This window comes from Chroicocephalus ridibundus, chromosome 19, assembly GCF_963924245.1.
Source record: "Chroicocephalus ridibundus chromosome 19, bChrRid1.1, whole genome shotgun sequence".
In the NCBI taxonomy this organism is placed as follows: Eukaryota; Metazoa; Chordata; class Aves; order Charadriiformes; family Laridae; genus Chroicocephalus; species Chroicocephalus ridibundus.
The window spans coordinates 1,497,215-1,510,764 of record NC_086302.1 but is presented as its reverse complement, the minus strand read 5'-3'; the positions used below and the strand labels follow the sequence as shown (position 1 = coordinate 1,510,764).

Below are 13,550 nucleotides of genomic sequence, written 5' to 3'. Positions count from 1 at the left end.
GGTGCTGGGATGAACTGGGTTGTGCAGTTAGCACTTCAGCCTGGGGGGCCGGGGAGAGACCCCCCACTCCAGGGGCTGCATCCTGCCCCGGTGCCCCATCACGGCTGCGCTGGGGCTGGGAGCAGCATCTCGTGTCCCCTCCCTGCGGTGCTGCTCCGCCGTGGGCGCCACGCCGGTGGGAACCAGTGAGCTTCTGGCGAGACACTGGGAGGCTGAGGGAGCCGGTGGGAAACCGCGGGGGTGGCGGTGCCAGCAGCGTCAGAACGCCGGGAGCAGGGAGGGAACGGCCACGCAGCAGCGGTGGCACGACCGGGCTGAGCTGGGGCACTTCATCCCAGCCTCGCCACCCCTCTGCCCCCCCACCAGACACAGCACCCCCAAATGCATGATCCTCTCCTGCAGCACCCTGGCCCCGCACCCCTATTTGTCCCCCCTGGGGGTCCCCTCTCCCCCGGGCACAGGCACGGCTCATCCCCGGCGAGGGCCCCCCCAGCGAGGATGCTCGGTCCCCCCCCAGCGCTGGTTGAGCCGTTGCGGGCGCTGGCAGCCCCACGCTCCCCGGGCAGGTTGGGTTAATGACGCTCCCCTTTACGCTGCCTAATTTCATGCCTCGTCTCGCAATCCCGTCTGCGCGGCCCCGGGCCTGCGCTGATGAGGACTAACTGATGCTGCAGCAGAGGAAAGCGCAGCTGCCCGGGGCGGCGGGGGCTGGCCGTGCCCCTGACCCCCAGCACCCAGGGGGCTCGGGGTGCCCGCGGCTTGCAGGGTGCTGAGCAGAGGAGGAACAAACCAGCACCTTGGAGGCCACTGGTCCAAACTGGGCAACATCCTTTGCCCGGAGGTCTCGGCAGTGCTGGAATCCCCCAGGAGCTGGGGGTCGCTGCCGGCCCCACGGCTCCCACCAGCTTCATCCCCGTGGGAAAGTCGCCTGCCCGAAACGTGAGTGCCGGAGGGTGCTGCCTGCTCGCCCGCAGCCTGTCCTCACCAAAACGAGCCCGCGGGGAAGCTCTGGTGGCTTCTCCCAGAGAGAACCAATAGCCGGCACCCAGGGCACGCATCCCACCACTGCAGTGGCCACACGGCCCTCCCCGGCACGGCACGGCACGGCATGGCGAGAGGGTTTCAGTGCCACGGTGAGCCGAGCGCCTGATGCATGCCGTGGATTCCCACAGCACACACCTCCTTAGTCCCTGGCGTGCGGAGAGCCACGATGCAGAGATGTCGTCTCCTCCAGCTCTGCCCTGCCCCTGCTCGAGTCCTGCCCCCGCTCTGCCTGGTGCGGCATGAGCCCGGCATCCATGGCCATGGCTCCTGGCCCCACTGCCGCGCTTGCTGGCCTCCCCTGCCCCAGCGCCCCATTCCCAGAGGCACCCGCATTGCAACGCCCGGCTCCGGCTGTGCCAGGGATGCTCCAGCAGCGCGAGGCACCCCACATTACATGCCTCTGCAGATTGCGCAGTAATTGCCTCCGAAGTTACTAATTTGCTCATAGATTAATTACCATGTAATTTACTGCTCTTGGCTCCCGTGATAAGACGCTCATTTGCAAGGCAGCGTGTGGGCGCAGGCTCAGCCCTGGCCAGCAGGATCCTGCGGGGACACAGACTGGGGAGGGAGGGGGCCAGGCGGGAGCAGACGGGCTGGGGGTTCCCACTGGGTGGCAGCCACCCCCCTCCCCGGCCGGACCCCCGACACGAAGCACGAGGCGGTGGCCGCGGCCCCACGGCACCAACAGAGAGTGAACTTTTATTTCCAACAACGACAGCACCTGCCCCGTGGGGTGGGGGGGGTGGGGAGGGCTGGGAAGGGGCGGCCATGGCACCCGGGGTTGGGGGGGGGGGGCGAGGGCAGCCCGGCCCCGGGTGGGCGGCCGCTCGCGTGCACACGGTGCACGGCGTGAAGAAACATCCCGGTAGAAAAAGAACGAAGATCTGCCGGCCCCGATGGCCGGTCCTGCCCCGGGGGGTGCAGGCGTGATCGGTGGGTGAGCGTGGGGGGAGGGGGGTGGGTGCGTGTGTCCCCTCCACACCCGCATCCGGAGGGTGGCAGGGAGGAGAAACCGCGCGAGGACGGGCGAGAGGCGGCAGGAGCACGGTCCCTTCCGCGGGGACCCCCCACCCCGGCCAGGCGGGGACCCCCCCATGCCGGCCGCTGAGGAGGAGGGAGCAAACCCAGCGTCTTGGCTGGTCCCATGCCGGGGCGGTGGCGGCGGCGGGCGCAGGGCTCACACCTCCGTCTGGAAGTCGCCGTCGGCCGCATCCAGCCCGGCGCAGGGGCTCTCCCAGTCGGCGCGTCGCAGCTCCAGCCGGTCCCGCTGGGCGCTGGGCAGGGACCCCAGCGTCATCGCCTTGAATGTGCTCCACGGCTTCGGCGGCGCCGCCGGCGCCTGCGGCTGCTGCTGCTGCTCCTCGGGGCCGGCTGCGTCCTGCGGGGCGAGGGGCAGCTGCAGCAAGCAACCGGGGTGCGTGGCCGTGCACGGCTCCATGCGCCAGGCACTGCCACCCCCCCTCCACCCAGCTCCAGAGGGGGCTGGAGCAATCCGGTCCCATGCAGGAGGGGACGGGGCAGTCCCCAGGGATGCTCAGGCACTTACGTTGGCCGCGCTCTTCTCCCCGCCGCCCGACGAGACGCTCCACCGCTTTTCTCGCTGCGGAAAGAACCACAGCGCTCAGCCCCAGCACCCTCCCGGGATGCCCCGTCCTCCCCGGGATGCCCCGGTCCACGCAGCGGGAGGTGGAGGGATGCGGGGGAGCAGACTGGGGTGCCCTGGTTTCAGCTGGGATGAGTTAATTTCCTCTCTAGTAACTATCGTGTTTTGGGTTTAGTATGAGAACAATGTTGATAACACACACTGATTTGGTTGTTGCTAAGTAGCGTTTGCGTTAGTCCAGAACTTTTTCAGCTTCCCACAGAAGCCGAGGGGGAGCGTGGACAGGCCAAGCCGCCGGCCAAGGGAACGTTCCGTACCACGGACCACGCTCATGCTCAGTGTACACATGGGGGTTGGCCGGGGGGCAGGAATCTGCAATTGCTGCTTGGGATGGGATGGGCAACCGATCATCGGGTGGCGAGAGCAATTGGTGTTCCATCACTTTATTTTGTATACTCCTTTACTATTGTTATTATAATTATCATTATTATTCTCTTCCATTTCTGTTCTGTTAAACTGTCCTTAACCCACAAGTTTTTTTCCCCTCCTTTTCTCCCCTCTTCTCCCTGCCCTACCGGGGCCGGGGGGGGATGAGCGAGCGGCTGTGTGGTCCCAGTTGCTGGCTGGGGTTAAACCGCGGCGCCGGGGCAGGATGGGGCCTCCAGGACCTCACCTTGGAGGAGCCGGCAGCTGGGGCCCGGTACCGGTCCAGCGTGTGAAACTTCTGGTTGAGCTCGTGGTAGAGCTCGGAGTGACGCTTCCGCGTGTGCATCACCTTCTGCGGGGCGAGAGCAGGGACCGTCAGCATGCGGGACAGCCCCGTGCCCCTCGACAGCCCCCTCCGTCCCTGTCCCCTCCGTCCCCCCGCCATCCCGCGGCAGACGAGCGCAGGGCCCGCCGCAACACTCCCCTTGGCACCGGTGTTTTAATCAAGAGCCAACGCTCGTTATTGCTTGGTATAAAACTCCCCCGAGCTCGGCTGCTGCACTGCTGACAGCGAGCCAGAGGCAGCCGGGGACAAGGTGGTTCAGTCCCCGGATGGCACCCGACGGTGACACCCACTGCCGTGGCGGGGCTTACCTCAAAGTCCAAATCGGAGTATCGCAACCTCTTCCTCTGGCAGGGGACAGGCGGGGACAGGAGCAGGGGAGGAGAGGGAGAAGAAGAGGGAAAGGTCTTTGCAGGTCCGGGAGGTGGGGGGAGCAGGGCAGGGGGGGTGCTCATGCCAGCCCTAAGCCATGCCACTTGGCGGGGACGGAGCCCGGCTGGAGACACGGGGCTCCCGGCCGAGCCGGGGGGACGTGCAGCTTCTCCATCCCACCACCAAGCGAAGGGTGGGATGCCGAGCAGCGAGCCACGGGGGCGACTCATGCAACCCTGACCATGCACGCACGCCGCTGCACGCTCGCCCAACCCCTTCCCACACACCTCCCTCCCCGCGCACGCGTCCACGGGCACGCTCGCGCCCCAGCCCCCCGCTCACCTCCAGGGACCCCACTTTCATGGCGGAGCCGGGGACGGTGCGGGGCATGGTGCGGCTGCGCTCCGACAGCTCCGAGGCCAGGATCTGCCGGACGGTGGGATGCTGCTTGAACTGGAGGCTGTAGGGAGCCTTCACCGTCCCGTAGGGCTGGTTCAAGTTCACGTTGACGTGGTCCATCGTGACGAAGCCAGGGTAGGCATCCCCCTCTGCCGCCGGGCACCCCGTCCCACCGGGGCCCCCCTCCTCGGCGCCGGGACTGAAGGTGCCCTCGTCCCGCGGGAAGGGCTTGAGGCTGGTGGTCCGGCGGGGCAGCACCATGTAGTCGCTCTCGCGCGGGGGCTCGGGGGCCCGTAGCCAGCCGTACTCCAGGGGCCGCAGGCTGCTCTCCGTGCACAGGTAGACGGGACCCGGCGCCTCCAGGCTGAGCTGCGGCGCCGGCGGGTCGCCCAATTCACTCAAGCCAGCCACCACGTTGGGCGTCATCTTGGGGACCTGGACCAGGATGCTGGCGGGAGGGATGTTCCCCGGCAGGCTGGAGAAGCCCAGGCCGCCTTCCGAGGTGGTGTTGAGCTTGGGGTCTTCGTCCCCGTCCAGGGAGATGCGGGACAAGGTGCCCGTGATGGTGGCGGGGTTGCAGGTGTTCACCTCCTTGAACAGCACTGTGGGCGGGGAGCGGGGTCAGAGCCAGCCCCGGGGGGTCCCGCGGGAGGGCAGGGAGGCTGGACCGACCCCCTGCACGGTGGCATCGCGCCCACCCCGGCACACGCCACCTGTCCCTCCCCAGCCTGGCACAGTGACACCCCCGTCCCCAGCGCAGGGGGGACCTCACCTGTCTGACACGCCAGGTCAACGTCCTTTTCAAAATCTGTCTATAAAAATACAGAGAGAGGGGAAAGAGAGAGAGAGAGAGAGGAGAGAAAGAGAGAGGGAGAGACGGGGAAATGAATGCATCTTGGCCGGGCCGGGGAGCAGGGACTTGGCGAGGGGGACCCTGCCCGGCCCCGCCGGTGCCCGCTGCAGCCCGTGCCGGGGCCGCCGCACTCACCAGGATCTGCACCTGCCCGTTCTTGCAGGAGTCGGGCGAGTTTTCATTCTCCTCGCTCCTGCACCCCCCCATCTGACACTTCACCACGTCCTGGACCTGCGGGGACAGAGCCGGTCACGGCTCCGCGGCCAGGGGTCCCCCCCCCTCCCCAGCACCCCTCCGGGGCCACCCCACCTCTCGGCGCAGGAACCCGTGTACGGTGATGATGACGAAGCCCTGGACGGAGTTGAAGACGGCGAAGAGGACCTGGAAGAGGATGGAGCGCCGGTCGGTCATGGCGAGCACGGCCGACATCCAGGTCAGCGCCAGCAGAGGCAGGACCACGCAGGAGCTCCACAGCGATGCCCTGGGGCAGGGAGAGAGGGGCCGGGGTGAGCCCGCTGTGCCAGGGCTGCCCCGCAACAGCCCCCCGAGCATCGCCCACAGCCCCCCGAGCGTGGCCGGGGCTGACCGTGCATGTGTGGCACGGAGACCCGAGCACCCTGCAGACGCCGTGTGCCCCGCCAGGCCCCCACCGCTGTCCCCTCTTCCTCGGTGTCCCCAGGGTGGGCGCTTGGGGCACTACCTGCCTTAGGGCACGGTGGCCCACGGGCTCCTTCTCCCCCCCGCAGCCCCGGCGCAACCCCAGGCTGAGCCATCGGTGCCACCGAGCTGGCCCAGGCACGCCTGTCCCTGACCCCGCACAGGCAGTGAGGGTGCTGGGGTGACACAGGGTCACCGTCACCCTCCCACAGCCGCAAGAAAAGTGGAAAAGGGGATTTTTTTTTTTTTTTTAGCAGTGCATTTGGGGCTGCTTCTGCTGCAACTAAAGCCCTGGGAGCAGGGACCTTGGCTGGGCAGGGTGGCAGTGGTGACAGCCCAGCCCTCTGCCAGCACCCGTGGGGGGTTCGCATGCCGGGAAGAGGGTCCCGGGGATGCCCCCCGGGGCCAGGACTGGCCCGTGGCCCCTGGTGCGGTGCCCCTCATGCCCTCCCCGCTCCCAAGCCGCCCCGGGGAAGAGGAGCTGAGCCCCCCGCGCCCCGACCCCAGAGATGACGTGACCTGCGGGAAGCCATGCCATGCAGACGTGATGGCCGCGGTGGGACACGCGCACCCCGCGGCCGCCCCGAGCACACAGCCTTCGCCCTGCCCGCGGGACCCCCAGCTCAGAGGCCGTCCCCCCACCCTGGGGCGATACCCAGAACCCAACTCCCCCGCTCCGTGGGGTCCACGGCTGTGCTCGGGGCGGGGGGCGAAGCGGGCGCGTGGCGGGCACTAACATGGCGCTGCTGGCGGTGGCGGAGGTCATGGCCGCGCTGGACACCACGCCGCACTTGGTGCATTTCAGCAGCAGGCTGCCGCAGGGGGGGGGCTTGGAGCTACGCGGGCCCCCCCACCCCCCCGGCGCCCCGCGGCCAGGACCGGGCCACGCGGGGATGCGGGCGGAGGGAGCAAAGGTGGTGGGACAGCAGGATGGCAGGGAATGCGGGGGGGATAGGTCAGACAGATGGACGGACAGACGGATGGATGGATGGACGGACACAGGCAAAAAAGCAAATGGGAGAAGGAAAAGAGAAAGAGAGAGAGAGCCGGGTTAGTCGAGGGCGGCAGCAGTTGTTAATGACGAGCCGGGGTGGCCAAGTGGCAGCGGGACGGGGCGGGCAGGGCTCAGCCCCCTCCGCTGGCGGCAGGGAGGGGGGGTCCGCAGCGCGCGGCTCCCCCTTCCCTGGGGAAAGGTGTGGGGGTGACCACCCCCCAGCTACTGCCTCTCCAGCAGCCCCCAACAAGAGGCTACCGTTGCCCCGGGCTTGGCCCCTGCTGCCCACTGGTGTGGTGAAGTCTGCCCCGTCCTCAGCCCGCTCCCGGGGGAGACCCCACGCCATGCCCTGCGGCAGGACAGGGTGCTCCGCGCCAGCCCCAGGGACAGTCCCGCGGGGCGCAGGGCACTTACCCAGCTCGCTGCTTTTTGGACTTATCTGAAATGCCATCGCGGGACATGAGCTTGTTGAACACGATGATGCCAACCAGCATGTTCACCTTGGGCGAGAGCGGCGCCGGGGTTAGGGCCGGGCACGGAGCCCTCGCCAGCCGGGGCTGGCAGGAGCTGCCACGCACCGAGGTGGCTTTTTGGGGGTCCCATGCTCGGGATCAGCTCACCAGCACGATGACAGCAGCGGGTCCCACGAAGGCGTAGAGCAAACCGCCCTCCAGTGAGAGCCAGCAGCTGCAGGGGACCGTGGCGTGTCAGGGGCTGACGGAGAGGGGACATCCCCTGTCCCCATCCCCTGCTCCCAGCACTGCTGCCAGCCCGGAGCGGTCCCCGTGTCCCCCCGTCCCCACGTACTAGCTCGCCGTCCCGTAGCCTTTGGTCCGCGTGAAGCCGACGGAGACTGCGACCACGAGGGCTGGCAACCCTGGAGAGGGGAGATGAGGCTGGAGCTGCAGGGGGGTGGCATTGCTGTCCCCCCCAGCATCACCCCTGTGCCAGCCCCCATGGATGGGAACAGGGATGGGGTCCTTCTGGCAGCTCCCCATGGTCTGGCTGGTCAGAAGGTGCCACGTCAAAGGGACCAAGACACCGGGGTCTGCTTTCCTCCATCGTGCCTCAGTTTCCCCTTCTGATAACCCTGGGGGGGTGCCGGGGTAGGGGGGGTGCGTGGTTCCTCCCCTCCACCCCGTGCTGGGACCAGCGCTGCTGGGCTCTTACCCCATCCCAAGCAGAGGAAGCGCTTCCTGACCAGGCGTGTCCGGATCCGGCCGATCACCGCCAGGTAGGACTGCCAGGCCTCCGTCAGCACCCAGCAGAAGGACGAGAGGAAGAAGAAGTGGAGGAAGGCGGCCGTCATGGTGCACACGCCCTGCGGGGACGCGGGCACATCACGGGGAGGCACGGTGGCACCACCGCGGCCACGCGGCGGTTAAACTCCCACGTCCCGGCAAGGTCTGTGTCAAAACCGCTGGCGCAAAGGATTTAATCCCGAGATCGAGTTAATCCAAATCCAATCTGCTGCTGGGAGCCAGCAGGGACGAGGCGACCGGCTGGGAAAAGAAGGCTCGGACCCCGCCACAGCCCCCTCACCCACCCGGGGACCCCGTGAGGTGGGCACGGTGGTGGCACCCACCTTGCTGAGCATCTGGGACTGCCCCACCAGGATGAGGACGTTGGAGGCCAGGATGGAGACGCAGAAGTTGAGCAGGATGATGGAGCGCTCCGACTTGATGAACCTGCGGGCAGGAGCAGCGTGGGGCCGGGGTGCCAGCCTGTCCCACGTCCCTGTCCCGTGTCCCCTGCCCGGTGCTGGCGGGTGGGTGCTGTCCTGGGCCAGGGACAGTGCCAGGCAGCCCAGGCACCTCTCCCACCCGGCAGCCACCAGGGTCACTCTCTTCCCGCCACGTTGCGTTTAATCACATCGATGCTGAGCCTTTGGTCCCACCTTGCCCCCCACCTTGCCACCCCCTCCCCACATGGTCTCGTGCCCCAGGTGGCCCCCGGGTCCCCAGCTGTCCCCGGGTCACCTCCAGAAGGCAGCGTAGATCACCAGCAGGGTCAGCAGGGCCATGCAGGAGACGGCGCAGCCGATCATCAGCGGCACCGAGGGGGTGCCCGAGGGGTCCATGGCCTGGTGGGGAACAGGGTGGGAGCGGCTGAGCCCGGCCCCCCCCATGGCTGCTCCCTGCCAGCCCCCTGCCCCGCGCTGGGCCCCTCCACCCCCCCGGTTGGGGACCCCCGGGTGCCGGGGGGGGTCGGTGGCCGCGGTGACGCAGCCAAGGCGCCTTCCTGGGGACCCATGCCCATCTCCATACCGACGGGGGACGCGGGCGGAATAGCAATGCGGTGGGGGGACGCCCAGGGCTGCCCCCCCCGCTCCTTGCACACAGCGATGCCCCATATCGAGCCCTCTCGACCACGGCAGCCCCCTGCCCGTCCACGCCCACCCTCGGGGTGCCAGGGGGTGCAGGAGCCCTTCTTTTGGGTGGTGGGAGGCACCCCCCTCACCCCCCCAGTGCCCATCCCACCCCGTCGAGGTGCAGCCCCTGCCCATCCCCATCCTCCCCCGGGACCCCCACCTCGGCCAGGCCCCACAGCCCGGGGATCGCCCCCCATCCATGGCCCGTGTCCCCAGCGTGTCCCTGTCCCCGTCCTGTCCCCTACCAGGTCTCTGGGCAGCTGGGCGAGGACGGCGAAGGTGGCGAGCTGGCGGCACTGGCATTTGGTGTGCGCTGGGAGGGTCTCCAGGGTTTGGCAGCTCTCCGTGTCCCAGTTTCCCAAGCCAGCATCCCTGATTAATGGGACGAGAGCGAGGGAGAGCAATTTGAAATGATCAAACGCACACGCAGCCCCCCGCGCCTCTCCCGACTTAACCCTTTGCTGGCCCCTGCCTGGGGGGAGGCAGAGGGAGGGGGCGCTGCCAGGGGACAGGTCAATCCCCCCAGCCCATGGCGGGGGGGTGAAGCCATCCCTGCCCCGCTTGCCCCCGCCTGCCCCGGCGCTGATCCCCCTGGGGAGCGGAGCAACACGAAGGCTTGATTTTTAATCATCCCACCCAGGTGGAGGTGGGGGGGGGCAAAGTGCAGAAGGAGGGGGCCAGGTGTGGGAGAGGCAGTGGGGATGGAGGGGGGACAGGGCAGTGCCAGGGCCCCCCCCCCGGCACCCATGTCCCCCCCAGCACGAGCCGTGGCTCACGCAGCAGAGACGTGCTGCCCCCAAAGCCCGACCTGCCCGGGAGCGGGTGATGCTCCCCGCCTGCCATGGAGACCCCCCCTGCCACAGGGACCCCCCCTTGCCACGGGGACCCCCCAGAGGGAGCCGGGCCGGGGTGCCCCGCAGGGACGCTGGCCACGCACGGGGAGAGCAACCACCGCTCCCAGCAAGGCGGGGAAACCGGGAACTGGGTCTGTGGGACAGCTGGGGACGCAGCTCCCCCGGGGCCAGGCTGAGACCTGGCGCACTCGTCACAACCACACGCCTCCCCGTTGGCACGGGAGCCCTACTGGAAGCAGCGACCCCGAGGTGCAGGGCCCCCACGGGCACCTGGGGTGGGGGGGGCCCGGCACTGCCACCCCCTCGCCCCGCAGTGCCCCCCGCTCCCCCCGCCGTGTCCTACTTTCCCTCGCTCCTGCCAGAGCGCCGGGCTCCGCGCTAACAAATTGCATCTGGCAGGCTGGCGGCGTCCGTCCCCAGCGTCACGCGGAGGCACATCGATCCCGTGGCAGCACAATTCACCCACAGCCAGAGGGGCTCAGCCACGGGCAGGGACTGGCCCCGCTCCCCGTCCCTCCCGCCACCCCCCCGGGGACCGACAGGGCACTGGGACAGCCCAGCCCCTGCGCCCAGCATCGCCCGCCAGCAAGGGCATGGCCGGGGTGTCCCTGTCCCCCCCCTTCCCCCCCGTCCCACTCACGTCCTCGAGTAGTCCCAGGTGACGCACTGCGGGTGGGACGTGCCCTGCGGACAGAGGGACAGTTAGTGCTTTGCCCCCTGCCCTGCTCCCAGCCCCAAGAAGGTGATCGGCCCGTGGGGACCTCCCTGGGGACCCGGCGGCTCCCCCGGCGCTGGCACGTCCCCACCACAGGCAAGGAGCCAAGTGCTTGTGGCCACCGGCTGGGAGCTGCTAGCCCCTATGTGGCTCTCAGCACCCGGGGCTGAAGGGGCTGGTGGGACCCACACGGGACCGCGAGGTGACATGCGAAGGGACAGGAGGGGGACACTCACGTTGATGATGTGGGAGAGCTCCACCAGGACGAGGGGCTCCGCGGGCTTGGTCGGCGGGCGCACCGTCACCATCAGCACCTTGGAGGTGACGGCCAGGGGGGGCCTGCAGGGAGGGGCACCGGCTGTCACAGGGACGGGGACACGGCGTGGGGGGACAGCGGGCAGCCCCACTCACCTGGGGGGGGGCAGGATCAGCCCCAGCGTGCGGTACAGCACGGCCCCGATGACGAAGTGGGACGACTCATCCGTTTCTGCAGAGAGAGGAGACGGGAGAGGGGCGCCGTGATCCAGTGCCTGGCACGCGCGTGGGCTCAGCGAGCACACACGGACACGTGAGCCCACACGTGTGTCCCCAACACACGCAAGGGAACACGCACCCCCTCCCCAACACAGGCACGGCACACACGGACACACGCAGGCACGGCACACATGGACACACGCAGGAGGCCGCCTGCGTGCTCGCACACGTGCGCGCTCACACGCGTGCGCTCCCAGATGTGCACTCTCACGCCTGTACTCCCAGATGTGCACTCACACACATGCGCAGCCCCAGACATGCAAGCTCACACGCGTTCCCATGCGCACGCGTGCACACTCCCGGCTATGCACGCGCAGACATGTGTGTGAATGTGCACTGCGCCACACACGCACGCTCCATGTGCCCAGCCCCAGACGTGCACTCACACGTGCACTCACACATGTACACACACGCATGCTCCCAGATGTGCATGCTCACACATCAGCCCAGCCCCAGATGTGCACTCACACATGTACACACACGCATGCTCCCAGATGTGCACACTCACACATTAGCCCAGCCCCAGATGTGCACTCACACATGCACACTCACATGTGTACACACACGCATGCTCCCAGATGTGCACACTCACACATTAGCCCAGCCCCAGATGTGCACTCACACATGCACACTCACATGTGTACACACACGCATGCTCCCAGATGTGCACGTTCACACGTGTGCCCAGCCCCAGATGTGCGCTCACACACGTGCACGCCCCTGCAGCGCCCCAGGCGCGCGCGCGCGCACACACGCGTGCACAGGCGTGCAGAGCGTGCTGGCCCCCGCGGCCCCAGCGCTGCCTCACCGGCGGAGGCGAGGCTGAGCACCTCCCTGGGGATGAAGAGCTTGTCCTCGGAGCTGCGGGCCCAATCCTTCATGCCCCGGCGCCCCTTCATGGGGAAGTTGATGTCGCTGGAGACGGCGGAGACGGGCTCCCTCTGGATGCTGATCACTGGCAGGGCAGAGCGGGTGTCACCACCCGGCTCCCTGCGCCCGCTGAGGCCCCGCGCCCGTCCCACCGCTCACCCAGGTTGTCGGTGACGATGAGGGAGCTCTGGAAAGCCTTCAGCGCGTCCCCCACCAGGTGGATGAAGTCCTCCACCACCTTCATCAGGTGCACGGAGCCGGGCGAAACCTGCGGGCGAGGGACCAGCTCTGCAGCCGCTGGGAGGCGTCCCCACGGTGGGGACAACCCGTTTGCCCCGGCCACCCGTCCGTGCCATGTGCCACTCACCTGCTGGGCGTCCTCCCACTTGTCCCGGTTCTCCGCGTCCACCATGTAGCTCACCACCTGGAAGAAGCGCTGCGGGGACGGGGCTCAGCGGGGCTGGGGACGGGGGGACCGACCGCCGCCACCTCCCCGGGGGCGTCCCTCGCCGTCCCCCGCCCGCTACCTGCACGTCCTCGGAGGAGGGGGTGTAGGTGGCCCTCTTGAAGGTGTCGGTGACGTTGCGCAGGATCTCGACGGAGAAGAGCAGGTCCCCGCTGTAGTAGGTCTTGCGGGCCATGAGCTCCAGCAGGCTCCGCACCACCTGCGACATGCCCTCGCCCGCCAGCACCCGCTGCCCCTTGGCCAGGTGCTCCCGCAGCTTGCACAGGGGGGGACACCGGTGTCAGCTGGCCGCCAGCACGCCCCAGCAGTGCTGTGTGTCCCCGGGTCCCTCGCCATGCCAGGAGTGCGGGCAGCGGGGACACCGCAGAGCTAATAGCGCTAATTAGGGCAGCAGCAGGACATGGGGGTCTGGGGGTTCCCTCCCACCCCAAGAGCCATTTCACGAGGCCACGGGAGCGCAGCTCGGACTGGGTCCAGCTCCAGGATGGGGTCCCCTTTCCCAGCCCTACCCGGGGAGCCCTGCCTCAGTTTCCCCACATGGGCTGCCAATGAAACAAGGCAGCTGCTGGGTTTCCCTGCCCTGGAGGGGACGGCAGGGGCTGGGGACAGAGCAGACCCCTGGTGATGGGGAGGGGAGGGCTGCGCCAGAGCGGGCACCTACTGAGAGATGCAAGTATCGGTACTCGTGGGAGACGCAGCGGGCGAAGCTGGGCACCCCCCAGTAGGCGACGCCGTGGGGGCTCAGCAGGCACCGGCGGCTGGCGGACCCTGCGCGGGAGAATGGGGTTTGGTGCTGGCGTGGGAACTGCCCCCACGCGCGCCGGGGACAGGCGGCGCTGCCCGGCACCCCGATGCCACCCGCCACCCCCTGCCCTGCTCCGGGGCGTGGGGGGGTTGGGGGTGCTCGCCCCGCGCCCCTCACCCGTGGCGTTGGGGGGACATTTGTTGTAGATGATCTCCCCGGCGGCCGTTTTCTTCCAGGTCATCAGCATGACGTACTCGTCCTTGCACATCTCATGGTAGGCTGGGGGGGCAGAGGGGGGGGT

The 13,550-nt window shown here is 68.5% G+C and overlaps 1 protein-coding gene across 6 annotated transcripts in view; it reads right to left on the bottom strand.

Annotated features, from left to right (window-relative positions):
- Positions 1-1,730: 1,730 nt before the first annotated feature.
- ADGRB2 (adhesion G protein-coupled receptor B2) overlaps positions 1,731-13,550 on the bottom strand; it is a 29,097-nt gene continuing 17,277 nt past the window's right edge. For 5 of the 6 annotated variants that reach the window (XM_063355872.1, XM_063355870.1, XM_063355866.1 and 2 more), the window contains 25 exons: positions 13,427-13,528; positions 13,166-13,272; positions 12,566-12,760; positions 12,406-12,474; positions 12,198-12,306; positions 11,977-12,123; positions 11,046-11,121; positions 10,871-10,973; positions 10,560-10,603; positions 9,311-9,437; positions 8,674-8,777; positions 8,280-8,382; positions 7,865-8,015; positions 7,502-7,571; positions 7,315-7,381; positions 7,109-7,194; positions 6,438-6,536; positions 5,353-5,524; positions 5,179-5,274; positions 4,963-5,002; positions 4,134-4,792; positions 3,731-3,766; positions 3,324-3,428; positions 2,594-2,647; positions 1,731-2,425 (listed from right to left, as the gene is read on the bottom strand). In XM_063355872.1, coding sequence (XP_063211942.1) covers positions 2,225-2,425; positions 2,594-2,647; positions 3,324-3,428; positions 3,731-3,766; positions 4,134-4,792; positions 4,963-5,002; positions 5,179-5,274; positions 5,353-5,524; positions 6,438-6,536; positions 7,109-7,194; positions 7,315-7,381; positions 7,502-7,571; positions 7,865-8,015; positions 8,280-8,382; positions 8,674-8,777; positions 9,311-9,437; positions 10,560-10,603; positions 10,871-10,973; positions 11,046-11,121; positions 11,977-12,123; positions 12,198-12,306; positions 12,406-12,474; positions 12,566-12,760; positions 13,166-13,272; positions 13,427-13,528 — 3,122 coding nt within the window. In that variant the 3' untranslated portion in view covers positions 1,731-2,224. The remainder of the gene's footprint in view (positions 2,426-2,593; positions 2,648-3,323; positions 3,429-3,730; positions 3,767-4,133; positions 4,793-4,962; positions 5,003-5,178; positions 5,275-5,352; positions 5,525-6,437; positions 6,537-7,108; positions 7,195-7,314; positions 7,382-7,501; positions 7,572-7,864; positions 8,016-8,279; positions 8,383-8,673; positions 8,778-9,310; positions 9,438-10,559; positions 10,604-10,870; positions 10,974-11,045; positions 11,122-11,976; positions 12,124-12,197; positions 12,307-12,405; positions 12,475-12,565; positions 12,761-13,165; positions 13,273-13,426; positions 13,529-13,550) is intronic. The other variant, XM_063355867.1, reaches the window with a different exon arrangement.